The 25983-nt window shown below is 37.0% G+C and overlaps 2 protein-coding genes across 5 annotated transcripts; one reads left to right on the top strand and one right to left on the bottom strand.

Moving 5' to 3' along the window:
* The first annotated feature begins 276 nt into the window (after positions 1–276).
* Positions 277–16201, top strand: sytl4 (synaptotagmin-like 4). 4 transcript variants are annotated; one of them, XM_083560292.1, is made up of 18 exons: positions 277–654; positions 4378–4512; positions 4848–5063; positions 5181–5290; positions 5495–5621; positions 6961–7071; positions 7156–7261; positions 7531–7627; positions 8360–8460; positions 8567–8659; positions 8759–8937; positions 11523–11625; positions 11962–12123; positions 12255–12360; positions 12974–13082; positions 13205–13413; positions 13682–13864; positions 14862–16201. In XM_083560292.1, exons 2-17 carry the CDS (start codon positions 4397–4399, stop codon positions 13816–13818), a joined length of 2082 nt encoding a protein of 693 aa, XP_083416418.1. In that variant the 5' UTR covers positions 277–654; positions 4378–4396; the 3' UTR covers positions 13819–13864; positions 14862–16201. The 4 variants fall into 4 exon arrangements, 3 of the variants coding, with proteins under 3 accessions (XP_083416418.1, XP_083416417.1, XP_083416416.1); XR_014536596.1 differs by having other exon boundaries at positions 284–654; positions 13682–13868; positions 14862–15029; XM_083560291.1 differs by having other exon boundaries at positions 278–654; positions 13682–16201.
* On the bottom strand, positions 14086–25619 carry srpx2 (sushi-repeat containing protein X-linked 2). The gene is made up of 10 exons (XM_083560384.1): positions 25411–25619; positions 22020–22100; positions 20807–20998; positions 17089–17265; positions 16735–16858; positions 16536–16657; positions 16256–16435; positions 15094–15227; positions 14867–14988; positions 14086–14736 (listed from the first exon to the last, which is right to left on the bottom strand). The coding sequence occupies exons 1-10, from the start codon at positions 25481–25483 to the stop codon at positions 14556–14558; spliced, it is 1386 nt and encodes a 461-aa protein (XP_083416510.1). The 5' UTR covers positions 25484–25619; the 3' UTR covers positions 14086–14555.
* Between the last annotated feature and the right edge of the window lie 364 nt (positions 25620–25983).

Here is a 25983-nt window from a genome sequence, read left to right as displayed (position 1 = left end):
CAGTGAGCAGCGAAATAACAAGCTATTGTGTGCGTGTATGAGTGCATGTGTGTTTTAGTGTTTTAGCATTCCTGCACCAAACTTTCACATACAGCTGCTGTTGTAATTAGTTGTAATTTGGTTGTCATCTCAAAATATAGCATACCCAGACTGTGAGAGGAAACTGGAAAACCTTGAGAAAACCCATGAGATAAAGAGAGAAACTCCACAAAGACAGTAAACTAAGTTCAGGGTTTAACCAGGAGCCCTTCATATGGCTACACTACCCACCTTAACCAGCCCTTGGCTTTTCTATATAGTGTAGTGACAAATAACAAACAGTGTGGATTTATAGTGTGTTTCAAATGTATATTAGTCATGTGTTTGACTGTTTATTCACTGAATCAGATGTGTAACCAAAGCTCATCTGAGAGCATCTATAGCACACGGATGTGTTTATGTGGCAGAGACGCCCAGCCTAGCTACACCTACACCTGCCGATTGTGTGTAAGAGAGAGAGAGAGCGATAGTGAGAAGTGTGTGTGTGTGTGTGTGTGTGTGTGTGTTGGAAAGTTTTCCCATCTTCCGGCATTGCACAGGCTCTCTTTTCAAAACCTGAGCTGAGAATCGAGTTGGTAAGGAAGCGGCAGCGCGTTACAACTTCAGCAAACGCCGGTAAGTTGAAATACTGTTAAAAGGCATAAAGTACATTTTGAAACGCAGAATTTGACGTGTTATCGGCTTCATTTAGAATAAAATGGATTATTATTTACCGACAGTGTGAGTACACCTGTCTAGTGTTTACTGTAGTTTGTATTTGTGTAACACTTTTCCTCAAACTTCTTATCATACTGCCAGGAAAAGAGTCGGAATATTAGTGTATATAGGATTAAAAGAACATGGCTGTGTTTTATAATGTCCGTGTAAATGACAAATGTATTTGCATATTGTATGTATGTATTTGGGCTTTCTTTATGTGTAGCATCCTGGTGTCAGGAAGACTCCAGTAAGTTGACCTTGAGACAGCTGTTTTTGTTGGTTGTAACTTATAAAAAATGAATTCCTAAACGTTAGTTTTTTTTGGGTTTTTTTGCTTCATCACTGCTGAAGCTTTGGGAATGTCGAGCTTTCCTGGTGGACTGTTTACTTTTCAGCCTTTCTCACCTTTCCCCAAGTGTTTAAACAACGAGGAAACCTTGGCATTAACAGTGTTATAGGATCCGTGGTCGTGCACCCAAACCAGTTTCTATTCATTCTTTAAAAGGCTTGTGCCTTATTTTGTGTTGTTTCCTCACACATTGGTTACTGAATCCCGAAACAGGGGATATGATTGGCGCTGCTCAGTGATTATTAACCACACAAAGCGACATTATTAAATAAATGTTAACCAGAGAACTCCACCCGTCCAAGTTGTGTCTTTACAGGGTGGGAACGCAGGGATGTTTGCTTTTCCGTTTCCATCTGCACTGCCTAGAAGTTTCCCTGCTCCAGCATTGTTTCATGCTTACACTTAAGTTATGCATAAACAGGGTTTCTCAGAACCATTGGAATTCTGAGCTGGTTCTCACAACCCCATAGACCTGCCTGTGTGCCCGAGTCATGCTGCCTCAAACATGTGACAGTGACTTTTGAGGTTTACCACTAAAATATTTCAAATGTCTGGTGAGTTTGACGTCCAAATGTAAGTTCACAACCAAAGCATAAATGCATGCAATCCTTTTTCAAAAAGCCACTCTTTTAAAAAAGTACTCGGGGAAAAAAACAAGAAACACTCCCTATGCATGTCCGTTCTGCCCCGTGTCCAAGTATCTGCCCTTTTTCCAAACAGCACGGGCCACTACTATTTGTATAATCGCATAGCTGCGCATGCGCACACAGTCCCGTTGCAAGTGTAAAGTGGCGCATGTCATTTCTGTTGACATTAGCAATGTTTGTTGACTTTGGGCTTCAGTATCGGTGATTATCCAGAAAACATCAAACAAGAGGCAGAAACAAATTCTACTTTATTCAATGCATAAGTTTTTTTTTTTACCCTTTAAACTTTGAATCAGTTGTTAAACAAAAAAAGATTAATTTGTTTAATTTAAATTAACATACATTTTTTATGTCCTAAATATGTCCTAAATATGTTTAGAAACTTTAACAGACTAAAGTGGTAAATCATGATTATTAATAAATGCAAAATCTATTGCCCTTTTGATTATTTAAAGCATTCAATATATTTTTAAAACTCATTTTTATTGCATGTATTGTATTTTGTGCACCTTCTTTCCATACATAACCTCTCATTATTCTATTGTTTGGTGATGAAATATGGGGTAAGGATCCACTCTCTCTTACTTTGGATCCCCGCTTTCCTCTGTGGCAGAGATGCCCAAACTAGGGCCTGTGGACCAGTGTTGGCCCATGGTGACCTTTGAATTAGCCTGTCATGCCATATATTAGAAAAGGAAAAATTGCTTTTGGAAAAAATAACGTCCTCATCAGTTGTCATTGAATATCTGTTTCAGGCATTGAACCCTATTGTACAACCGATTGGATTGTTTCTCATTGTACTACAAGTTTCACTGAACTATATCTTAGAAGAAAATAAAAGTGCATGCTTTTTATTAATTTATTTTTAAATATCATTAAATCATAAATGAGAGAGCTTTTAACTTTAATATAATGTTTGGTACAATGCAAAATTTACTTTCAGCCCACTACCAGAGGTGGACAGTAAATGTAATTTGTTATTGTACTTAAGTAGCTTTTTCGCATATCTGTACTTTACTTAAATATTTCCATTTGGAGAGACTTTTACTTTAACTTCATTCCATTTAAAAGTCAAATATCTTACATTTTAGTCAACTACATTTTTAAAAATTAGTAGTTCCCTTTTTTTATTTATGAGTGGATAAAAACTGCCAAGCATGCAGCAAGCCACCAATCAGGGTCGAGTACTCTGTTTTCAACTTGTTTTGAATGGCGCTTGGTGGTATCTATTTAGCACAAACAACCAGTTTAGCGTCAGTTCAAAAGCAAGCAGGACATTTTGAGAGAAATAAATGATGGAAGAAACCCCTGGTTGAAAAGAAGGTTTTGGGCTCATGATAATTTTAATAGATATTAATTAGTGTTTGACTAATTAATATCATTCTATTAATATATTGGTTTGATAAAAGTAACATCAGAGTCTTGTGACAAAAATTATAATAGGACATTATAGCCATAATAAGTCATAGTACTTCCGATACATTTGAAGAAAAATACTTTTGTACTTTTACTCAAGTGAAAGTTTTTAGGGAGCTGTTTTATGGAGTGATATTTAACTAAGTAAATTTCTACTTTTATTTAAGAACATGGTTTGTGTACTTCGTCCACCACTGCCCACTTTCATTGGAAAATGTTTGGGCTCTTCTGCTCTGTTGTTTATACTATGAAAAGGGAAAAAGACAATTGTTTGAAATTCAAGTTTATTATAAAGAGCTGATTTCTTTAATAGGAGTGGCAAATTAGAGGCAGAATCAAAATTATTATTTAAAATAAGCTTCATGGTTATGTATTTACTATCTGTTTAATATTCTATTTCTAGGAAAGTGTGGGTTTTACTTTGAATATTTTAATGTACTTTTGAAGTAATTAGTATTTGATTTTAATCAAATACTGTTAACACAACCACTTATGTCTGTGATGTTACCAGTATTTGAAGTAATCTGGGTCTTTTTAAAGCAGTTAATCTTGTCGTACCTGACAAGTGATTATGAATGCCAAAATGTATGTCAAATTCAGAGTTTTCTAAAGCAGATGCTGCCATAATGATCATTTTGAGATCAACATATATTTTGGAAATATTAATATGATTTTATTTATTAAAATGTAATAAAGATATGTTAGATCTGCTAGTTATCAGTATAACAAATAGAAAGTAGTCAAAATACAACCAGAGGTAAAATCTATTATAGTAACACCACAGACATGATGTTGGGGAACTACATTTTTTGCAATTACATCCCAGGATACCTCTTTGAGGTCGGGCAGGAACATGCAGATTTTGCTGCATATAAAATCTCTCAATTATATATATATATTTTAAAACCAAAACTTTTACCAGTGCACAAATTGTTTTGACTTTAAAGAATACAGTTATGCAAACATTTTATGATGTATTGGTATTTAAAGTTTATTTCAGCTGCAGCAAAGTAGAGAAATACTGCTCAAATAAAATAAATTGCAAAAAATGAATGGCCCACATTAGAAAACACAGATCAGTATACAATGCCTGTCTGTTGTTACATCAGAATTAATAAGTAGAAAAGCATCTTATGCAATTTACGTTCCTTGCTCTATTACTTACTTTCTTTTCCTTCATTCCTTCGATACTTCTTTCATTCTTACCCTTATCTTAAAATTTACCAGAAAGCTTAAACAGGTTGAGATGGAACCCATGGACACTATCAACATGTCCTTCTTGACTGACTCAGAGCGGGAGCTGATCTTACTGGTGCTTCAACGTGATGAAATGCTGAGACGGGTAGAGGAACAGCGGGTGAAGTGAGTGCTGAATTATCATAGTCTCCTTTTCTCCGAAATCTTAGACCCTGCACCTCTCTATGCTGTTACTAATTTAGCATCTTTAACTGTGTGTATATGTGCAAATGTATTTACATACTTATATGCATTTGAGAATAGTACAGTAATCTCTCATCTTCCAATTTATTCTCTTCTATCATATTCAAAGCCATAAATGTCATTTTGCTAAGGTTGTAAAAAGGTAAGATGATCTAGTCTTGATCAGATAATTCATATTTTTTTAGAAAGGGTACTAACATAAACAAATGTGATATAAATAAAAGTCTAAAATGAAAAATTCTACTTCTGATCTATAGAAAAATGAAAGCAGATTTGTTGGACATCAGGAGGAAGGGAGCAAAACGCAGCAGTGGCAACTACAGTAAGCACAGCTGTGGACGATGTCAGGAGCCCCTGGGTCGTCTATCTGCCAACTCCAACCAATGCCCAGTGTGCAAACACCAAGTGTGCCAAAACTGTCGCACTGTCCGAGCCAAAGGGTTCTGGCAGTGTAATGTATGTGCTAAAGAGGCGTGAGTATAAACACATAATAAGTCTCTTGGAGGCATGTTGGACTGGAGAATTAGGCTCTTGGATTTAATGGAACAGGTTAATGGTTAATAGAAGTACTTTTTTGCGTTTCTTCCCAGAGACATAAAGAAGTCTACAGGCGACTGGTTCTATGATGAGAGGGTTAACCGTTTTTCCACAGCTCCTGGACATGACCTAGTCCGAGCCTCAATCAGGAAGCGGACACCAAGTAAGTGCAGGAAACAGATACCAGACAACGAAATGTGCTTTCACAATTCTAGAGACAGCATGAAAAAGAGAAATTATTTGTTAAACTGTAATATTTAATCTTTACAAAAGCTGTTCAGTGGTTAAAGGGAAGCATGAGAACAATTCATTAAATAAAAAAACAACATTGTATTCTTAATAAACTCCTGTTCTTGGAATTGGCAAGGTGCCATCCCAGCAAAGAAGCGTGAAACTACAGGAGAGGTGTTGTTAAACAGTCCAGAGTTGAACCCCACTCAAAATTTACCAGTACCAAAGCCCCGACTGAAGGATCTTGCTCTGGAAAACAAAAGGTAAGTACAACCAGGTGAAAATGGGAAAGAGTTTTAGATTATTTATATACCGTATTTTCCAGACTTTAAGCCGCTACTTTTTCCCACGCTTTGAACCCCGCAGCTTAAACAGTGAAACGGCTAATTTATGGATTTTTTTTTTTTTTTTTTCGGGTTTCACAAGATTCAAGCCAAAAAACTGAGCCCCATAACATTAAACCGATGAAATTGCAGAACGGGTTCAGGTGAACCAATGAAAGTCTTTATAATAAATCGCGCTCCCACTGTGCAGAGGCCAGGGTCATACAGAGGTTTTCTACTCGGGTTCTACTCAGATCAGCATCTTTTAAAGCTGGCTCACATTAAAGCCCACAAACAGTTTGCTGAAGACAACCTGTCCAAGAACTGAATTACTGATGTCTTCAGTCCGAGCTTAATTAATAGATGCATAGGAAACAACTGCGATTGAAACAAATGCTTTTATTTGTTTTTTTATAAATAAACCCCCTGCAGGCAGCAAAATGTAATAAAATAAAAATTGAACTATTGAACTGATTGAACTATAATTAATGGTCACTCAGTTCACTTTTGAGTCTGGTTTCCCCCAAGTTTTCCATCTCACAGTTTTTCCTTGACACTGGCTTGCTCATTTAAGATGAACTAATAGGGACTAATTTATGATGCTGAAATTTTACTTCATAACCTATTTATTTCTTTGAAGCTGCTTTGGGACAACGCTTAAGTTTAAAATTGCTGTACAAATAAAATAGAAATCTGGAACAACCAAATAAACGGTATTCACTTAACAAGGATTTTTAATTGGCCTTCAGCTATGAAACATTATTACAACGGCTATTTTCTGAACAAATAACCCCTCAGTTGAACGGTCATTAAGGAGACTATACTACCAAAGCAAAGCTGTCTCTCAAAAATTTGTCAGCCAGACAGGTGAGGTCAAATAAGCTTCAAAGGTCTATATGTGGTGCAAACTGACTGCAGGGCATACCTCAATTATCACCATACCTACAGTAATATATGGTGGTCACAGCATTTTCCTATGGGGAGACTTTGCATAGTCCAAACCTCTTGTTTAAACTAAATGGAGAATGAATAGGGCATGGGGATTTTACAAGATAGCCTGCTTCAGTCTAAAGTTTGGGAGCTTCATCTTTGCTCAAAATCTTTTGAACACTTGAAGTGAGTGGGAGCAAACAAATCTCAACAATAGTAGGAAATGACAAACCTGAAAGTCTGACTTTTAATCTTCTATTACTCTTTCGATCTCAGACAATAATGTCTTCAGTGTAAAATAACTGTTAAAATCAAGGCTTAATTTTAACAGTGTTGCCTCTCCACTCAGCCCATCAAGTGAGAATCTGCACAAGAGCGACACCGACTCATCTGAAAATACCAGCCTTAGCAGTAGCCATGCTCACAATGACTCTTTCTCCAGTAGTCAATCAACACAGAGGTGCAGTTTTGCTTACCTACTGGACAAATAAAATACTGTGTAAATATTTCTGATCACATAACACTGAAACTTTTCTGTATTTAGGAACGAGGTGGTGAACAAGTTGAGCGAAACAGGTTCCAGTATATCAGGTGTGCCCCCTCCTACTAAAACCCACAGTCCTTCTGGATCCTCTGTAGCCACTGAGACTGTGAGTGGACAAACATGCGTTCACTGTTTTCATTCATTTAGGTTAGTACTAACTGATCTAATGCTCCTGTTTCCACATCTCAGCAAATGGTGTTTGAAATGGATAACATTAGTGTAGACTAATGTAAAGTGAAAAGGAGACATTAGTGTGACATTCTGGGGAAAGGAAATTTTTTTTTATATATATATATACACACAAACACACATTTTTTTCCTCTTACCTATTTATCTCCATAACTCCTTAAATAATCTCTCTGTCAATTTTTGAAGGCATCTTTAGTTCATCAAATTCATATATCGGAGTCTTTAAACGATGACAATGATGGCCTTTTCAAGAAAAGTGTTAGAAGAGTGCACAAGATATCAGGTAATGATTTTCATTCATACCCAGATTAAAGACACATATGGATAGGGCTGCTTAGTTTCAGACCATTAAAAACTAATTTTATAACTTATATTTAGTCACAAATTTCATCTTTATTTATTCTTTTAAAAGGCAAATTGACTGAATAAGAACCATTTTTAAAAAATATATATACTTTTTTAACACACAAGGGTTTTGAGGGTTCTTTCAGGCTTTTTTTTCCACTCTTACAACTTCAACAAAGGAATTTGAATTTTTCTTCTCTCATGACTTTACTAGCTTGTAATTGCAGTGTTAGTCCCCTTCCTCTCTGCCATTGGCTCGAAAGAGATTTTCTAAGTAAACTCAAACAAATTTGGTGACATATGGTGTTTCTAGATGACAAAGCCAGCCCTTAGTAAATGCACACGTTGCTAATGCATGCCTTGTTTGTGATAGTAATGTCTTATAAAAGCCTTTGTTCTCTATCTGACCAAATTCAACATTTCTCTAAATATATAGATTCTGGATAAAAAAAAAAATACATTAATCAATATATGAATAAAAGGATAAATTAGGATTAAATTAGGCATCAAATCTTCTACAACTTGCCTTGGGTAAATAATGCAATTTTTCATAAGGCCTGTGATTATAGAATTGACGATGAATTTGTCGTGATATGTGCATTCTGGTTTTGACCACACAGTCTAATAAGTAATAGGGCTGAAAATATACACTATTGCTTTGTTTACTTAGATTTTAAGCCAGCTTCTGTAATGGATGTACGCTATAATGAGACTGAGAACACTGCAGCCTCCATGGGAGACAGAAGCAAGTCAGTTCCAGGTCTAAACATAGTAAGTTTTCTATTCTGACTGACCTACATTGCAGTCTGTCCCATGGGATACCTCAAAAATATTGCTTTGGAAAACATGCAGTATTTCAGGTGGCATATTCCTGCAGGATGAAGAGGAGGAGGAAGAGGATATTGATAACTTGGTCAGCATTCACAGAAGGACTGTGGGTGACGGCACCACCAGTCTGCGTGCCTCCAATGTAAAACACCATAATAATACCCACTTAAACCAGTTTATTTATATAAACTACAACTTCTGAAAGAATGTAATACATTTTTTATTTTTTTCATTTTTGCAGGGCACAATTGGCAGTATGATGAGCGTGTACAGTGAGGCAGGGGATTACGATATTGTGGACGTCAGTGGGGATATTGTCTTCTCCCTCCATTATGATGAGAGCAAGCAGAGCTTTTCCATTCTGGTTAAAGAGTGCAGAGGATTGGCTTATGCTGACTCTGCCAAAAAGAAGTGTAACCCGTAGGTGTTTATTTTTTACTGATAAATATGATTGTTGAATATGTTTTAATATAGACGTTTCTTTGTAGCAAATTCAAACGTATTTGATGCTATTTAACAAAAAATTGGGTATACAGTGATCCAACTTTTTTCGCGGTGGTTACGTTCCAGAACCGCCCACGATAAACGGACGCCACCCCCAAAAATGTTTTTTTTTATTGTTTAAGCCATAAATCATCCTCCCACACACTATAAACACACAGAAAACATTTTCAAAAATATAGCAAGATGAATTTTGTGTACATTCGTGGAAATACAGAACAGTGTATCACAGTTATAGTGAGTATATTTACTGTACAGTATCCTTTCTTAATGCATAAGGGAGATGTGCAGACCTGCAGTAACTACAGGGGAATTAAGTTGATCAGTCACACCATGAAGTTATGGGAAAGAGTAGTGGAAGCCAGGCTGAGAGAAGTGGTGACCATCTGTGAGCAACATTATGGGTGCATCCCGAGGAAGAGCACCACAGATGCCTTATCAGATCTGTTGTTTTCTGTAAAGCTGCTTTGAGACAATGTCTGTTGTGAAAAGCGCTATACAAATAAACTTGACTTGACTTGACTTGACTTATTTGCTTTGAGGATGTTGATGGAGAAGTATAGAGAAGGACAAAAGGAATTGTATTGTGTAATTGTGGATTTAGAGAAAGCGTACAACAGGGTGCCGAGAGAGGAGTTGTGGTATTGTATGAGGAAGTCAGGTGTGTCAGAGAAGTATGTGAGGGTGGTGCAGGACAGTGTGAACGACAGACTGGTTCTAGGTGAGGGGTGGACTGCATCAAGGATCGGCCCTGAGCCCTTTCCTGTTTGCAGTGGAGATGGACAGGTTGACGGACGAGGTCAGACAGGAGTCTCCCTGGACTATGATGTTTGCGGATGATATTGTGATTTGTGGTGAGAGTAGGGAGCAGGTTGAGAAGAGCCTGGAGAGGTGGAGATATGCGCTGGAGAGAAGGGGAATGAAAGTCAGTAGGAGTAAGACAGAGTACATGTGTGTGAATGAGAGGGAGGGCAGTGGAGTGATGCGGATGCAGAGAGAAGAGGTGGAGAAGGTGGAGGAGTTCAGGTACCTGGGGTCAACAGTGCAAAGTAATGGAGAGTGTGTTAGAGAAGTAAAGAAAAGAGTGCAGGCAGGGTGGAGTGGGTGGAGAAGAGTGACAGGAGTGATTTGTGATAGAAGAGTATCTGCAAGAATGAAAGGGAAAGTTTATAGGACTGTGGTGAGACCTGCGATGTTGTATGGATTAGAAACAGTGGCATTGCGTAAAAGACAGGAGGTGGAGCTGGAGGTAGCAGAGCTGAAAATGTTGAGATTTTTGTTGGGAGTGACGAGGATGGACAAGATTAGAAATTAGTTTATTAGAGGGACAGCGCATGTAGGATGTTTTGGTGACAAGGTGAGGGACATGTGCAGAGGAGGGACATGAATTATATTGGTAGAAGAATGCTGAGGATGGAGCCACCAGGTAGGAGGAAAAGAGGAAGACCAAGGAGGAGGTATATGGATGTGGTGAGGGAAGACATGCAGGTAGTTGGTGTGAAAGAGGCAGATGTAGAGGACAGGGTGGTATGGAGACGGATGATCCGCTGTGGCGACCCCTAATGGGAGCAGCCGAAAGAAGTAGAAGAAGATATGTACTGTACAGTATACAGTTCTGTAGTAGCAGAGGTTATGCAGTTTATTGATTGACGTGTCCTATGATGTCAAAAAAGTGTTAAAAAAAAAGTTAAAACACGTTAAAGCATTTTTTACCTCATTTTGTAATTAATAATTATATTTTTATTAATACATTTCATTATTTCAACATAAAACTCAATATAAATGCAATTCCCTATAAGTTCTTTGATCTATCGCGCTATCCGCGAGAGGCCCGGAAAATCAGCTAAACAAATTAGTTATGGGGCAATGCAATTCCACGATAAAACGGGGGCATGAGATTCGAACCGTGGTAAAATGCGTTAAAACACTCTACTAATAGGTGTAATAATTGTGTATAGTTGTGCAGAAATGTATTACTTTTTTTTTTTTTTTAGGGGGGTTAAAATTAAAATTCGGAAAAATATTTAATGCCTACATTCCAGAATGAAGTATTTCTGTACAGTGTGTGTGTGTGTGTGTGTGTGTGTGTGTGTGTGTGTGTGTGTGTGTGTGTGTGTGTGTGTGTGTAAATGTTTCTATAAGAGAGTTTGTATTTTAACAAGTTGGCTATAATATGAGCCCTAAACCAAAACTTTTGTTGTCTGTTTAATTTTGGACTGGTTAAAATTGTACTGGTTGATAATCCCAGGTTTTAAAAACATTTGTCTTCTTAAAGCTAACATTAAAAGCAAACATTATCAGGGTCAACTAATAAATCAGCCCAGCTCTTTTAAAACAAGGTATATATCAATGTAGATAGTCTGTAGGTAGATCTTTTAAAAATATTGTTAAAATAATTTTTAAAAGATTATTGAGAAAAAGAACAGATGTGCATGTTGGAAAATTCTGTCCTGTAAACCACACAGTGATGCTTTTCATTTTTTTCTATTTATTATTTTTTGTAGATATGTCAAATGTTACCTCCTACCAGACAAATCTCGTCAGAGCAAGAAGAAAACAGCTATCAAGCGCAACACCATCAGCCCTAGCTACAATGAGACATTAAAAGTACTGATTAATTTATGATTGCAATATAGCAGTTATAAAGTCGTTGTAATATATAGCAAATAATATAGCAATTGACAGGTTTTAAGAAAATCTGTTCCATTAGTCATCTTTGAAAATATGGTATTTGCTATAAAACAAAGACTGATTCTTATAATTGCTTAATAAATGCTTTTTTTTTTTTTTTATCTATACGATTTATACCATTTAGAGTGATTAAATGTCATTTTCATGATGCTACAAAATGTAAACATTTCACGCTAAAATCAACACATTCTTTTTTTTGTGTTACGAGTTCATTTGATTATTTACCCTTCTTTTTTGCCCTTTTTTTAATAGTACTCCATCAGTCGCTCTCAGCTGATGTCTCGTACCATCCAGCTATCAGTGTGGCATTATGACCGTTTTGGGCGCAATGCTTTCCTCGGGGAGGTGGAGATACCACTGGACTGCCAGGATATTGATTCAGGCCAGGAGGAGTGTGTGGCACTTAAAGGAAAGGTAGTGGAACAGATGTTCAACGGTTTGATCCAGTGCAGTTCACTCATGTTATTTTATGAAAAGTATTTTATTTACATTCTAGATGTGATTTAACTTACATTTTATAAATGTTAGTTTATTTCTGCATGCAGATGGGTAACTCGTTGATACCAGCAGCTTTTTCCCAGTACAAAGGAGAACTAGTGATTACTCTAAAGTATGTCACAGAGACAAAGGCAGCTGGAGAAAAGCTCAAAGGTGATGGAACAGTTCTTCAGTTCTTTTAGTCAGAGGTGGCAGTAGTACACCTTGAAAAATTCCTTACTCAAGCAAAATTGCACTTCTCTATACAAATATTTTGTTTTAAATACAAAATCTTTGATAGGAACAAAAATCCAACTTAAGCTTGTTAGTCATTACTTTTCCACCTTTGTGTGCTATAAAGTAAAACAGTGCTGAGAACACTGAGCTCTTCAAGGTAACTATGTGGAACAGCAAACATCTCAGATTTTGCATGATAATTCAGTAAAAAATACCTTTCATCTGTCAATTATAAATATATTAGAACACATACCTCATTTGTATTTAAGGAATAGATATGAAAATTGAGAAGCTTGTGTTTTTTCAGTTGAATTTGCACTGATTTGCATAGAAATCCAATTATACATGAAATGTAAAAGTGCTTAAACAACTGCTTAAAGCAATCGGATTATTGAAATAAATACACAGAACTGTAGTGATTACACTTCGATTGTATTACATGACACAGCTATGTACAGGTTCCTGCACATTAACAATGTAATTGCACAATGTTAATTCACACCTCTGCCTTTGAAGAATCGTATGATCTTAAGTTGCAATTATTCCTCAGGCAAAAAGGCCAAAGTAGAGGGTGGTGGAGAGCTGCACGTGTTAATTAAGGAGGCTAAGAATCTTTGTGCAATGAAAGCAGGGGGCACATCCGATTCCTTCGTGAAAGGGTTATTCATTTATAGTCATCCTAACAAACATTTAATTACATATTTACAGAGTTGCATTTTAAAATAGCTTGTAATTGTTTTTTTCTCCCCTTTTTCCTGCTTGCCACCATGGCACTGTGCAGATACCTGCTGCCGTCTACAGCCAAGTCAACCAAGAAGAAGACGCAGGTGGTAAAGAAGACGGTGAACCCACATTATGATCACACATTCATTTACAAAGATGTGTGTCTGGAGCAGCTAAAGGGCATGTGCCTGGAGCTCACAGTCTGGGACCGAGAAGCTTTGTCCAGCAATGATTTCCTGGGAGGGGTGCGTTTGAGCTCAGGGGCAGGTGTGTGTATACAACTAATGCTTTTATAAGATCCCTTTTTCATTCAGACGAAAAAAAAATTCCTTATTACTGCAACTTTGTTTTAAAAAGATCAAAAGATCTAGAGTGAAATTTTACGATAAATTACAGATTTTAATTTAAACCAGATTTAATCCTGGTATTTTATATTTCAGCCTAAAATATTATTGACTATAAGGCAGCTTGTGGAAAATACAATCCACCACACAATAACAACAGAAGTGTTTGAAGGTATGATGTGTGCCTGCAGTGCGACTGAAGGAGGGGAAGAAGGAGTGGGTGGCTGACTCAACCGGAGAGGAGGTGTCTTTGTGGCAGAAGATGATGCAATTCCCAGATTCATGGGCAGAGGGCAGTCTCCCCCTGCGTTCTTCCATGAGCAAGTGAAAGCAAGGACTCTGGCAATGGTCCTAGATATGTGAAGGCCACGTGGGTTGGTATTGCATTTAGTTAATACTTCAGAGAAAACACTTCACTTTTTAATATTATAAACTGTATAATCAGCATGAACTTAAACCAGGAGAGCACCCATTGTTTTCCATTTAGTACAGGCCAGTTTAACCAGAGAAATTAACTGGATTTGAGCTTATGGGTGCAATTCAGTGCATGCATGCTCCATTTTCTTTTTATATACAGAGATCTGCAAATATGCAATATTGTTAAATTTTTATATGAAAAAAGAAAATGCTGGATCAAAAATTCTGCAAAAAAAATCTGACATTCCTCTTGAATGAGTACAGTTTCATCATTCAGATTGTCTAGAAAGCTGTAATTATTTACTGCTCAATTGCACAAATCTCAGTTACTATAGGTCCTGACTAAGAGGCATGCATATTAAAAAGTTATATACAATTCACAATAAATATTATAGTATTTTGCATACTTTCAGTTAGCTGTGATATGTATAAAATACTGGGGATTATGCAGATACAATTATTATGTCTAAAAACACAAAAAAAAAAAACTAATCTGTTTAATATTCCAGTATTTTGATACACAGCCACAATAAAGACATCTGTAATGTGTGTAAAAATAACACAAACTCTAAGTAGAACCCTCACAAAGCACAGCTTCGCTCTTTAATGGCTCACTTTGGAGTTGGTGTGGAGCAAATCTTTTCTGGCTCAGTCACAATGCTCTCTGTTTAGCTGCAGCCTCTCTCGCTCCTCCTCTGTAAGAAGGTACTCATCAATGTAAGTGTAGAGTTCATCCGAGGTAGTGGGGTTAATAAAGCGCTCCCGGTCGGCACCAAGTTCATCAAGCAGCACCATGTTGAAGTAGGATCGAGTGATCTGTAGAGCCTGCCTGTAATAAACCCATACACAAACATAATAGAAGCTTCATTTTAATGCCGTTGATTAAAGAATTATCATAACTAGTCAAGTTATAGTGTGCCTAAGATAATAAGTGATACTATGTATGTTTTCCAGCTAACCTGAGACCATCAATGACCTCAGTGTCGAGTAATTGTTCTTTAATCCGGCCAACTTCTCGAGGGGGGAATCCAATCAGTTCAATCACTGTCACATGTCGAAGATCCAGACCACATGCAGCACTCTAAAAGATTAAACAATAAAAAAATGTTATTAATTTAATAATGAGATTGTAAAGTAATAATGACAATGACACAATAATTCTGTTAAAGCCATCGACGTAACAGACCTGCAGCATGTCGCTCTGAAGCTTGTAGTGCTGGTCAGATGCACTTGGAGTGGACACAATGAGAAGTCTCCTCTTCTCATAGAACTGGTCAAGCAGGGCTCCAACGGACCGGATGTCAGTTTTGATCTGCATCACTAATAAAAGCACCACTTTTAATAGGCCACTCTTTACGTTTAGTCATTCGCTCTCGATCAAATGAGGAGGCACCTTTCCTTTGGGAAAGAAGATACTTTCACAGAAGATATCATGTCAAGGTTACTGTATAAGTGGCATTTTCATGATGCCTCTACATTGAAATAAAAATTATCAATGTAGCAGATAAAAATGAGTTTTTCTCAGGGATCGGCAAAAATACATCCGCATTTAAAAGAAATTAAGTATATTCAGCATTATAAAATGAATCCCAAAAGATTACAGTATTTTTTGGAAAATTAACTGAATACTAGATGTCTGCTGTTCATTCTACTAGAATTATCTGTAAATGAAAGTTATTTCACTGTGCAAAGTACACTATACAGACAAAAGTATCGGGACACCTGAATTTCCAAGCCATATGTGGTTCTTTTCCAAACTGTTATCACAAAGCTGAAAGTACACAATTGTATATGGTGTCTTTGGATGCAGTAGCATGAAATTTTGCCCTGCACTTAAACTAGGAGACCCAAACCTGCACAAACGTGCACAAAACATACTCAATGAAGATATGCTTTTCAGGGGTTAGAAGATCTCCTGCTATAGAGCTTTGACCTCAACCCTACTGAACACCTTTGGGATGAATTGGAACGCTGACCGCACCCCACGCCTCCACACCTACATCAGTACCGGAATTTACTAACTTTACTACTAATTCGTGGCTCAATGAGCAGAAATGTCCACAAGCACACTCCAAAAGCTGGTAGAATAACTTGTCAAAAGAGTGGGAGAAAATGTGGAATGTGATGCCCAAAAAAAGCCCATACCATGCTTATGACCAGGTGTCTGCACACTTTTGGCAATATAGTGTATTTTGTCCATTTCAAAATATGCAGTTTTATTTTCCTATGATGAACAAATACAAATTACAACATTATATTTTGTATATCAAATAAATGTAAGCATATGTATCAAATTTAGCAGCTCTCACTGTTTTTCATGGTAATTTGATCTCTGCTTAACCACTCACCAATGCACTCCGGGGCTTCATCTGACCAGCTGCGGTTGAACAGGCAGATTCGGGTGGAGATGCCACTCCTCTCATAACCAGCATCACAGTGATACTCGCACGAAGCGCCATAATTATTGCCATCAGATGAGCAGCTCATGTACCCATGTAACGGCGCCTTCAGCACAGGACATCTTCTGACTGGGCAACAGGAAACCAGAGGAGAAAAGATTTTTTTAAAGCTCAAAGAGGCCTTTTGGGTGCAGATTTGTGTGTCCAGTTGTCAGTGTCCAATTTATACCTTCAACTTGCACTGTAAACTTGCAGGTGGCCATGTTCCGAGCCTGATCATAGACTTTGTAGCGTATTACATACAGCCCCTCACTAAATTCTGAACCAGATTCTGGTCCATTTCGTAAAATCCTAAGAAAAAATCAGTTTATTCTTCAGTTTATCTTTCACCAATTTTTTATTTGGGGAGGAAACTATGCCATACATACTGCAGTGATGTGTCAGCTGTATCGGTGGCAGTGGGACGGTCCCAGGACACTGTGGCAGTAAGTTTTCCTGGTTCTGCAAACTTCACTCTGGATAAAGGACATTTCAGTTTGGGGGGGTCATAATCTGAAATAATTAAAGTTTGTTGCAACATTAACAACACAGTTCTGTGTTTTTTCACTTCAGAAAAGTAAAGAAAGTTTTATACAAAGGGATGATCTCTTGGACAGGTAAAATATGTATAATTTTTTGAAGATCAATACGCATGTAAGTAAAAGCAAAAAATAAATAAAAAATTCTCTCACTTAAAAAAAAAAAAAAATTAAAAGAAAGCATAAAAACCTGGTCATATATACCTGTACATGTGGGCTCTGTCCCGCTCCAGCTGCCACCTTCTTGGCAAATACGGTAATGATCCCTTTCAATCTGGTAGCCTTGAAAGCAGGAATAGTCACACCTGGAGTAAACCGAAAAGCTCTTGCTACAGCTGTATGTTCCATGCTGGATGTGAGGAAGCACATGGCAACGCACCACTGAGAGGATCAGATAAAACAAAAATGTGTTCTTATATTACTCCTAGTAGTAGCAGTAGTAGTAATAATGTACATTCTATATATACAGTATATTGCCCTCTCCAAACCCAATGTCACTTTACAGAGTAAACTGGCTGCTTTACAGCACAGGCCAATAAATAAACTCAGATCATAGTATTTGAATACTCCAGGATTTACAAGGAAATGTTGAGAACAGTTTCAGCTTCTCAGGTGTCAAATTCAGAGCTAGAAGAGTAGTGCAGGAGCAGGGCAGGATGGTATTGTAAGACCTGACTCCAACTTGATAATGTTAATTTGGGGATAAACGAATCCATAAGTATATTATTTGTTGTATTAAAAAGAAATCACATTATCGTGGGGTTTTGTACTGTAATGGTGACAGGAGTCGAATCTTTTATCATTCATTCATTCATTTTCTCCCGCTTATCCGTAATTCGGGTCACGGGGGCAGCAGTCTAAGCAGGCCCCCGCCTTCAACTGCTGCCCAATCCTCACAGCACCCTCCCTTACGGTCCCTCCTGCAGGTGGTGAGCCCACGGGAAGGCGGCCCCACGTCACTCCGACGTCACGGACCTTGATATTTCCCTCGTAAGGGACGAATCTTTTATATGATTCAGGAATAACGAATTGTCTGAGAATGATTCGATCAGTTTGTGTTCGCCGCGCATGCGCAACATCCCTGGAACTGGAAACAGCTGTGATTAGTTCCCGTCTTGAGTCTCCTCCCCTTCGAGTCTGTTCCTTATGTCAGGTAACGTAACGTACAAGCAGATGCACATGCGTGTCACGCAAATAAAATCCAAACTCTTTTTATTTATATTTATATTTATATATATATATATATATATAGTAACTAACCTTCCTTAAATACAAGCCGTTTTTTGTTTTATAGCTAAGTGTCGTGTTTGTGGTGACATTTTAACCTTTTTATTTCACTGACTTTTGGTCACTAAATCTGGTAATAAAAAGTTAGTTAATGCATTGCACTTTTGCAGGAATCTGCATTACATATGTATGCTGGAGGAAATCACGGTATAATTTATTATAATGAGAATATGATCAGAGTTTGCATCTGTCCCATGTTTACATCTGTCCCATTGAAAGTTCCAAAAAACGTTCAAATGTAATTAATTAAAAGGAAAGAAATGAACATATTTGTTTGTTTTGTTGGACAAGATTCAATGATCCAAGTCAGTAAATGAATCCTATCTTGTCATGTCGAGCATATGGAGAACAGCCCGTCGTAGCCCGTGGATAGGGTTGCCAGGTTTCCGATAAATCCCAGACTACTTAGTTCGGTATCTTACTATGCTTTTTGGCAGTCTTTCAGGGGGAACAGGGTAAGGCTGTGGCGCATTCTTTATTTGCAGTATACATCTGCAGGACGCTGATATTTATGCAGAAATTGGGAACCATCCTCACTGAACTGACAACAAGGTTCATTACACAATCATATGAAGATTCTGTTTAAGCCGGAATACCTTGATGAGCTCCAAATAAAACCACTTTTCTGACATATTTTTATACAATATAAGAGATGTGATTTCATGTTCTGCACTGGCCAAGTCAGTTGCTTCAAGAACCAGCAAGTGCTAAAGATAAATTCAATAAAGGCCTAACAGAGCATTACTAGAGATAAAACCCTGCACCTAGTAAAGTGTATGAATTCCAGACTTCTGACTTCAAAAGATTTGCAACCCAGTATTTTAAAAATGAGAAGTAAATTCAAGATGTTAATTAATCCAATTACTTGTGTACTCTTAAAATGGTGGTGGATGAAGCGCTTATTCATTCCTTTTTTTATGCACCTGATCTTTTTGCAGCTATCCATTTATTTAATCCTGAGACAGCAAAAAATCATGCGGGTACTGGTAAAGAATGATATCATGGACAAACAGTTCATGTTTACATCAAACATCTGAACGTGGCAGGGTGGGGAGTGGGGGTGACTTTGATCGTGAAATGAATATTGGTACCAGAAGAGCTGGTTTTATTTTTCAGAAACTGCTGATCTGTGATTTTCTCAAAACAGCCTTTTTGAGTTTACACAATGTTGCGAAAAAAAAAACCTAAACTTAACAAATGAATTGTATTGAAGCAAACGCTTTTTTATTGTATTGCTTTGTTCATAAGAGATGTCAAAAAAATGGCCAGATGATTTTGAGAAGTCTGGAAAGATAAAATAACAATTATAATCAATCTTTCTCATCGTATAAGCAGAAAAGCATCTCGGCGTACACAAAACGGCAAACTTTGACTAAATGGCCTACAGCAGAAAGACATCACATTCTCTTTGCATGTTTTTGTTTTGCGATTTTTATTTTGGGACTCACAACTAAGAGTGGTCTCAAATAATGGCTAGACTTCAAACTACAAAGGAGGGTTTAATAATGATATTGCTATCGAGTATAAGAACAGGTGGTGGTATGAATGTGGTGGATTCCATGCTTACACAAATCTGGGTATCAACATTGAAAATGATTGAAACAGCATGTAATGTGTGAGAGGGAGATTAGATCAATACAGGTACATGAATAGAGCAAAAAAACTCATCCCAGGGGACACACTGAGCTACAGTAGCATTGGCGGTTTTCTTTCATTTGTCAATTACAATAAAATGTATATCTGTGTATAAGCTGAGATTTATACCAAGCAAGAATTAAGTCTGTAATCCCAGTAGCTAAGAAATGTGTCCTGATCTACTGAATAGAATGTAGGGTCGAGAACAGGACTTTGATGGGGCAATAGTAAGACAAGATCAGCACAAGTTTATTAGGAAGCCTGGGCATGGCAGCTGCAATTTTTGGATCAGTAGGGACATATCCTGAATCAAATGATCTGGTAATGAGAGATGGGAGCAGAGTTGGCAAAAAATAAATTTTGGGAGAGGAATGAGGGCAAGTTTAAGCAAGTGGGAAGATGCATTAGATTGAAAGATAAATCCAGACATATGGATTGACCTCATTCCTCTGGTGTTTTAATAAGCATATACTTTTCTTGGGTTTAGGGGAGACAGTAAGTGACATATTTTGGTCTGAAAAGCATCACGGTGCTCAACTGAACAGGATATTGCACTTAAGGACATTAAAGGAGATTGTAACAGTAAAGAGAAGTTACTGAGTGGGAAACAGTTCCACTGTTACAGAGCAAATATGACAAGAGAGATCAGTGGAGAGAATCAGTCTGATGTAACAGGTATAGTTTTCAATGGAGACAGTCAAATGTCAGTAACGGCACATGCAAGACATTAGACTTTTAATGAACACTTACGATCATGTGGCTTATCTCTTGACGTTTTTGTCAATTTTCAAGCTAAAGAATGGTTTGCTTATTAGGAAGAAACCTATAGGCTCCAAACTTATGGGTACTAATATATAAATTCACATTTTATAATCTCTTTATGTCTGTGAAGCTGCTTTGGGACAATGTCCATTGTTAAAAATTGCTATACAAATACAAGTTTAAATCGATTTGAAATGAATTGAAGAACATTATAGACATTCTGACGTGTTTTACTTACTTCTGCAGTAAGCTGTTCCTGACCAGCGGCGGTTGTTCATACACTGTACAGATGTTCGGCCCAGAAGTTTATATCCCCGATTACAGGCCAATGTGCACCGTGTGCCTAATGAGTTCCGGTAGTTTCCACCACGTGGGGAGGAACATGTCATGTGTCCATTGTGTAGTTTTAGTGTTTGACACCAATTAGGATCTGCCAGAAAAAGAGCAAATACAAGTGTGTGTTCAGTTATTGATTGAATCATGTGATCATTTATCCTAATGCTCTGTGAGTTATGTCCTAAAGACCCTGGCTATCTTTCAATTTTCATATCCCTATATAGATTTTTTTTTTTACCAATATAGACCCTTTAACGTACTTGTAAGATCAATTTATGGCAGCCAGTGTCAGCTTCTCCATTAATATTTGTAAAATCTTTTTATATTTTAAGGCTGCTAAAATGCTAATTACCTTCACGAAGTTGCAATTTATTAAAAATCTGTTATTTGACATATTATTTGATATTTATATACGCAGATGTTCAAATTGATCTGGTCATGTTTTATTTGCTGGTAAATGTGCACACTAAGTCTCATTTAGTTTTATAGAGTTATTATAGTCAAGAATGCCAATGTCAATGAAGTCTAGCAAGTGCTAATAGACCCCCTATGTATCAGGAGTTTTGCTGCTTGCTTATGCTGCTCAATTATGCCCACCCTATGAACATTTTCATTGGAGGGAGAGAAGTGGATAGGACAGCTGATCCAAGGTTTGCCAGGGTCACTGTTTTCGTGCTAAACTGTGTTAAACTTAACAATACTCCGCAGATGGTATATGAAATAAAATTTTAACGATTTTGTCAACATATAAGTGCTGACAGGGCATGTATGATGTACAGAACCATTTCTGCTTTAAGACAGATTTGAAGACTGAAAGATGGATCATGGGTTGGATAATTTCTTGTTTTTCTGACAAAAGCTGAGAAAAATAAGTAAAGTGTGTGTCCCTTTTTCAGTGTCTAACTTTGTGGGCTAGTCTTTTTGTGTTTTTGTAGTTGGGTTGGAAATTTTACTAAACCTGACAACCCTGATTATTGATCTTCAGGAACTACACCTGCTGTATCAAACACTGTTTAACTTATTGCATAAGTCAACTGTGACAGCCTCTAGACTTAATATTGTTTGTATATAAATATTAATGAATGTTTACAGCAAATTTTCTATTTGTTACTTACACTTATAGTCCAACTCTGGGGTGTAATATGTCTCCTCATGCTCCACCTCATTGCTGCCATTGGGATAAATAGTTCCTGAGCCTGTGGATAAATAGTTTTTGGCTAAATGTGATGTGAGAACATTGTGGCAGAAAATTACAATCAACAATACAATATAGGTGTCTGTTTTAATAAAGTACACAAGTTTGTACACACACACACAAAGCAAAAATTATTTTGTCAGCTTAGGTTTTACAGCTAGTCCTTTATTAAAAATGGGCAAATACTTAACAAAAATTAATGGTAAAAAAAATGTTTTAATTATATCTGAAGTCCCATTAATTCCATAACAAATCCAACTCTGGCATTTCATTGTTTTATTTTTTCCCCGCTATTTTTTCAAAATGCTCCCTTGTGGCAGTGTACACATTTTTTTAAACATTTTCCTGGGCTCGCTGTCTTAACTTTTGCCACCTATTCAGTGTACTACTTTATCAAGCCCAAAACCGTACAGTTTTTTCTGCATATTCTGTATAAGCAAAATATGTAATTTTTTTTTCCACACTCTTTACTCTGTTGTACTATATGTTAAAGCTGTACTGTGAAGTTTAAATAATATTATAAGTTAAAACAGTTTGGACCCATTAAATGATCCCATACAGGAAATGCGGTTTTGGCATCTAACATTGATGTCAAAGGGGAAATTTGGGAGATTGCCTAGAGAATTGGCTTAGTTTGGACATGTGGAAGTTTAACCCTAACAGCTCTATCAAAACTCACTTTTCTGAGCATATTAATTTCTGTTTTTAAAAAAAAGTTCAATCAGAAGAGTGACATTAATACCATTCCTAACACTGGCAATAAAACAAATTACAAATGAAAACCAAACACACTAATATTCTTCACTGAATGTTTTAAGATTGATTTATATTTTATTAGATTTATTTAAAATTTTGAAAAAAAAAATCTAATATAGGTGAACGTTTAGTACTTCAGCCGTGTAGTTTTGGGCAGGAATCCCAGTGCGGTTTGTTATTCTTGATAAACCTTTTATAAAAAAAAAAAAACAGCATCTGGATTTCACATGCCTCATCTTGAAGCGTCTAAACTGTTTTTCATTTGTTTCAAATATGCATAGTATAGGTGGGTGGAAAAATAATGGGGAAAAAAAAGCAAATAGTGCATTAGTAAGAAAGCCAATATAAGCCATTAGAACAGCTTCAGTGCAATTTGCCATTAAATCTACAAGCCTCTGGAATTGTACTCGAAAGTTGATGACCATTATTCCGAAATATATCCCCTTAATAAGTGTTTTAAAGGTGGTGTAGTGCACCAAAGTGGAAAATCTCTCAATTGTTTGTTTTGAGATTTGGTGCCATTATTTTCATTCTTTTCTAATGAGTCATTCCTCGCACCTTGTGGACCGTCATCCAGAATGAGACAACTCCCATCTGGATAAAAAGGTTTTATTATAGGAAAGAGGTGTTCAGTCAGAATTACCTCTAAATTGATTTTTAATGATCCTGTATTCTAAGAGGAACCAAGGACTTAAAGCATGCAAGCGAAATGTTCCCCTAACCACCACCAGAACAACAGAGGTACCATTTTTTCCAACCGTGTTACACTACCAATCTTTGCATTCTATATGCATATCTGTATTATATAAAAATGTATTGTGTACAGGTTTTTCCTCAAGATTCTAGCAGCTGTTGAAATCCCATTCATTCATAAAGCACCTGCTCTTTTGCACAACATTTTGTTTACATTTTCGTTAATTACAAATGTTCACTTTACTCTTTTACACACCGCAGTGTGCAATATACAACAGGTTTACTAGCGGCGCTATTTTGTACTTTGTGTATTTGTCTTGCACTGTCCTGTATTGTCTTGCACCGTCTTGTGTTGTCTTTGCCCTGTTTGCACACAATGCACTTTATGTGGCGAGGGTCCTTAACCCTGTGTTTTCTGTGATTGTTGTTGTATGTAGCACCAGGGTTCAGGAGGAACATTGTTTCATTTCACTGTGTACTGCATCAGCTATATATGGTTGAAATGGCAATAAAATCTTCTTAACTTGACTTGACAGTGCACTAGCGTTCACCTAGGCAGTGACTGTTTTGAAGCTGCAGCTTCAGAGGCACCAGTGAGGGGAGGAAACTTGAGTTTTTAAACCAACTAACTTATTCCAGAATCCATTATGAAATCACTAAATGTGTAGGGAGTTTGTTCAAGACAGTCAATGTTGTGGATAGGTAACAGATGTTGCTTTTTCTAAACAGATGCAGAAATATGAAGGTCATACAAGCACTTTTTCAGTGGTCTCAGCATGACTATGTGCCAGTTTTCCATGTTCTCAAAGGGACTGGAAACATGCAGTGGTCTGATGACTGAGAGGTTCTAGCATACCAAGAGTCTGACACAGTCTGCCACACTGAGACTCAGTGTGGCAGACTGTGTCTGCCACACTGAGTCTCAGTGTGGCAGACTGTGTCAGCCTGCCACACTGAGACTCAGTGAATGGCTATGGTCTATCTTAACAAAAAACCTTAGTCTAAGAATTACCATTTGTAATTATGGTAATGTAAGTTATCACAATATATATTACATTATTTTATAATATTACTCTTTATTTGCCTTTTTGTTCCCCCTCATTCTTGTGGTCTTCAATGTATTGTTTTAAAAACTATCTGGTAAATTGAACGTCTTCTGAAGGGTTAACAGGGACTGGTCACATCTGGTGTACATGTTCACACTCAGCAATTCGGTCGATAGGAGTCACTAATTACACGAGGCTGAGCTCTAAATAATATGGGAGGTATTGTTACATAGACCACAAAAGGAAAGATGAAGATTCTATCAACATCTCACTATCAGAGATGCAATGAAGTTTCTAGCTTTCTAATTGTGATGCACAAGAAAAGCTGAATTGTATTGTTTCGTTTGCATCCTAAAAGCACTTTGCAGCATTTTATAGTTTTGATAATGATACAGATCTTAGTTAACCTCTTTTTACATGTGGTATTTAAATCACTAAAATGCAGAGTTAAAGGCATTTTTTTAGACAATGGCTCACTGAGGTGTGTATGCACAACAAAAGGATTCAGTTGTTTTCATAAAGAACTGAGAAACTGAGAAAATCAGTGCTGTTGTCCTACAATTTCTTGAGTCTGAATGAACTTTAGACCGTATTTGAAAACAGTTCATACTCGTCATTTGGGACAAATCAGCAAATAAAAAAAAAGAAGAAGAGAACAGCTGTTTTTTATATCGCATTAGATATGAAGTCATTGATTTTGGACATAAGGAGAAATGAGCATGGTTACTGCTTCGTCATCACATTTAGATTCTCTCATTACTATAAATGCGATCATATCTCATTGTCACTCTGATTCTGTAATCGGCGGTAACTTACCTTCATGATTCACCCCAAAAGCATGATATATCGCAGAAAACTCCAAAATCACAAGAGCAGGGAATTTCTTCATATTCTCTCGCTGGAGGTGTCAGTGAGAAGAAACGAGCGAGAATAAAGCGGAGACCCTCGCTTGAGAACAGGGTCCGCACAGATCCGCACTGAAACTCAGTTCATTTTACCACCAAGGATTTGTTTGGAAGAATCGATTCAGCCCACAAAACGATTCATTTGATTCACCCAGGGGAGAAAATTACGTATTTCCGTTACAAGCCTTCAGCGTAAAATTATGTCAAATAACAGAAGTGAATCGAACTGCATAACACATATCATAACAAAACCGTGTGTGTATATTAAAAGATGTCTTACTCATTTCTGTGTGTTTTTATTTTTTATTTATTGGTTTGTGAGGTGGTGGACAAAAGGCTGAGAAATCATTGTCAAAAAGTTGTTGTTTGTTTTGTTTTTGTTTGTTTTTTTTTTTTTTTTTTATGTTTGCTATTAAAATGTTTTAAGAAGTAAATGTATTTAACTGATAAAAAAACTAATATGTTCACGTTAAGTAAATAAATA

Source organism: Silurus aristotelis (genome assembly GCF_946808225.1).
Source record: "Silurus aristotelis genome assembly, chromosome: 14".
Lineage (NCBI taxonomy): Eukaryota > Metazoa > Chordata > Actinopteri > Siluriformes > Siluridae > Silurus > Silurus aristotelis.
Note: the sequence above shows the minus strand (reverse complement) of the source record. Positions and strands in the feature narration are given on the sequence as shown.

Coding starts and splice junctions, on each gene's coding strand:
- sytl4 (XM_083560292.1), top strand. CDS start 4,397: ATGGAACCCATGGACACTATCAACATGTCCTTCTTGACTGACTCAGAG. Junction 8,660..8,758: donor CCAGTCTGCGTGCCTCCAAT/GTAAAACACCAT, acceptor TCATTTTTGCAG/GGCACAATTGGCAGTATGAT. Junction 12,124..12,254: donor GTGTGGCACTTAAAGGAAAG/GTAGTGGAACAG, acceptor TTCTGCATGCAG/ATGGGTAACTCGTTGATACC.
- srpx2 (XM_083560384.1), bottom strand. CDS start 25,483: ATGAAGAAATTCCCTGCTCTTGTGATTTTGGAGTTTTCTGCGATATAT. Junction 22,101..25,410: donor TTTTGGGGTGAATCATGAAG/GTAAGTTACCGC, acceptor ATTTATCCACAG/GCTCAGGAACTATTTATCCC. Junction 16,859..17,088: donor GACAGAGCCCACATGTACAG/GTATATATGACC, acceptor TAATTATTTCAG/ATTATGACCCCCCCAAACTG.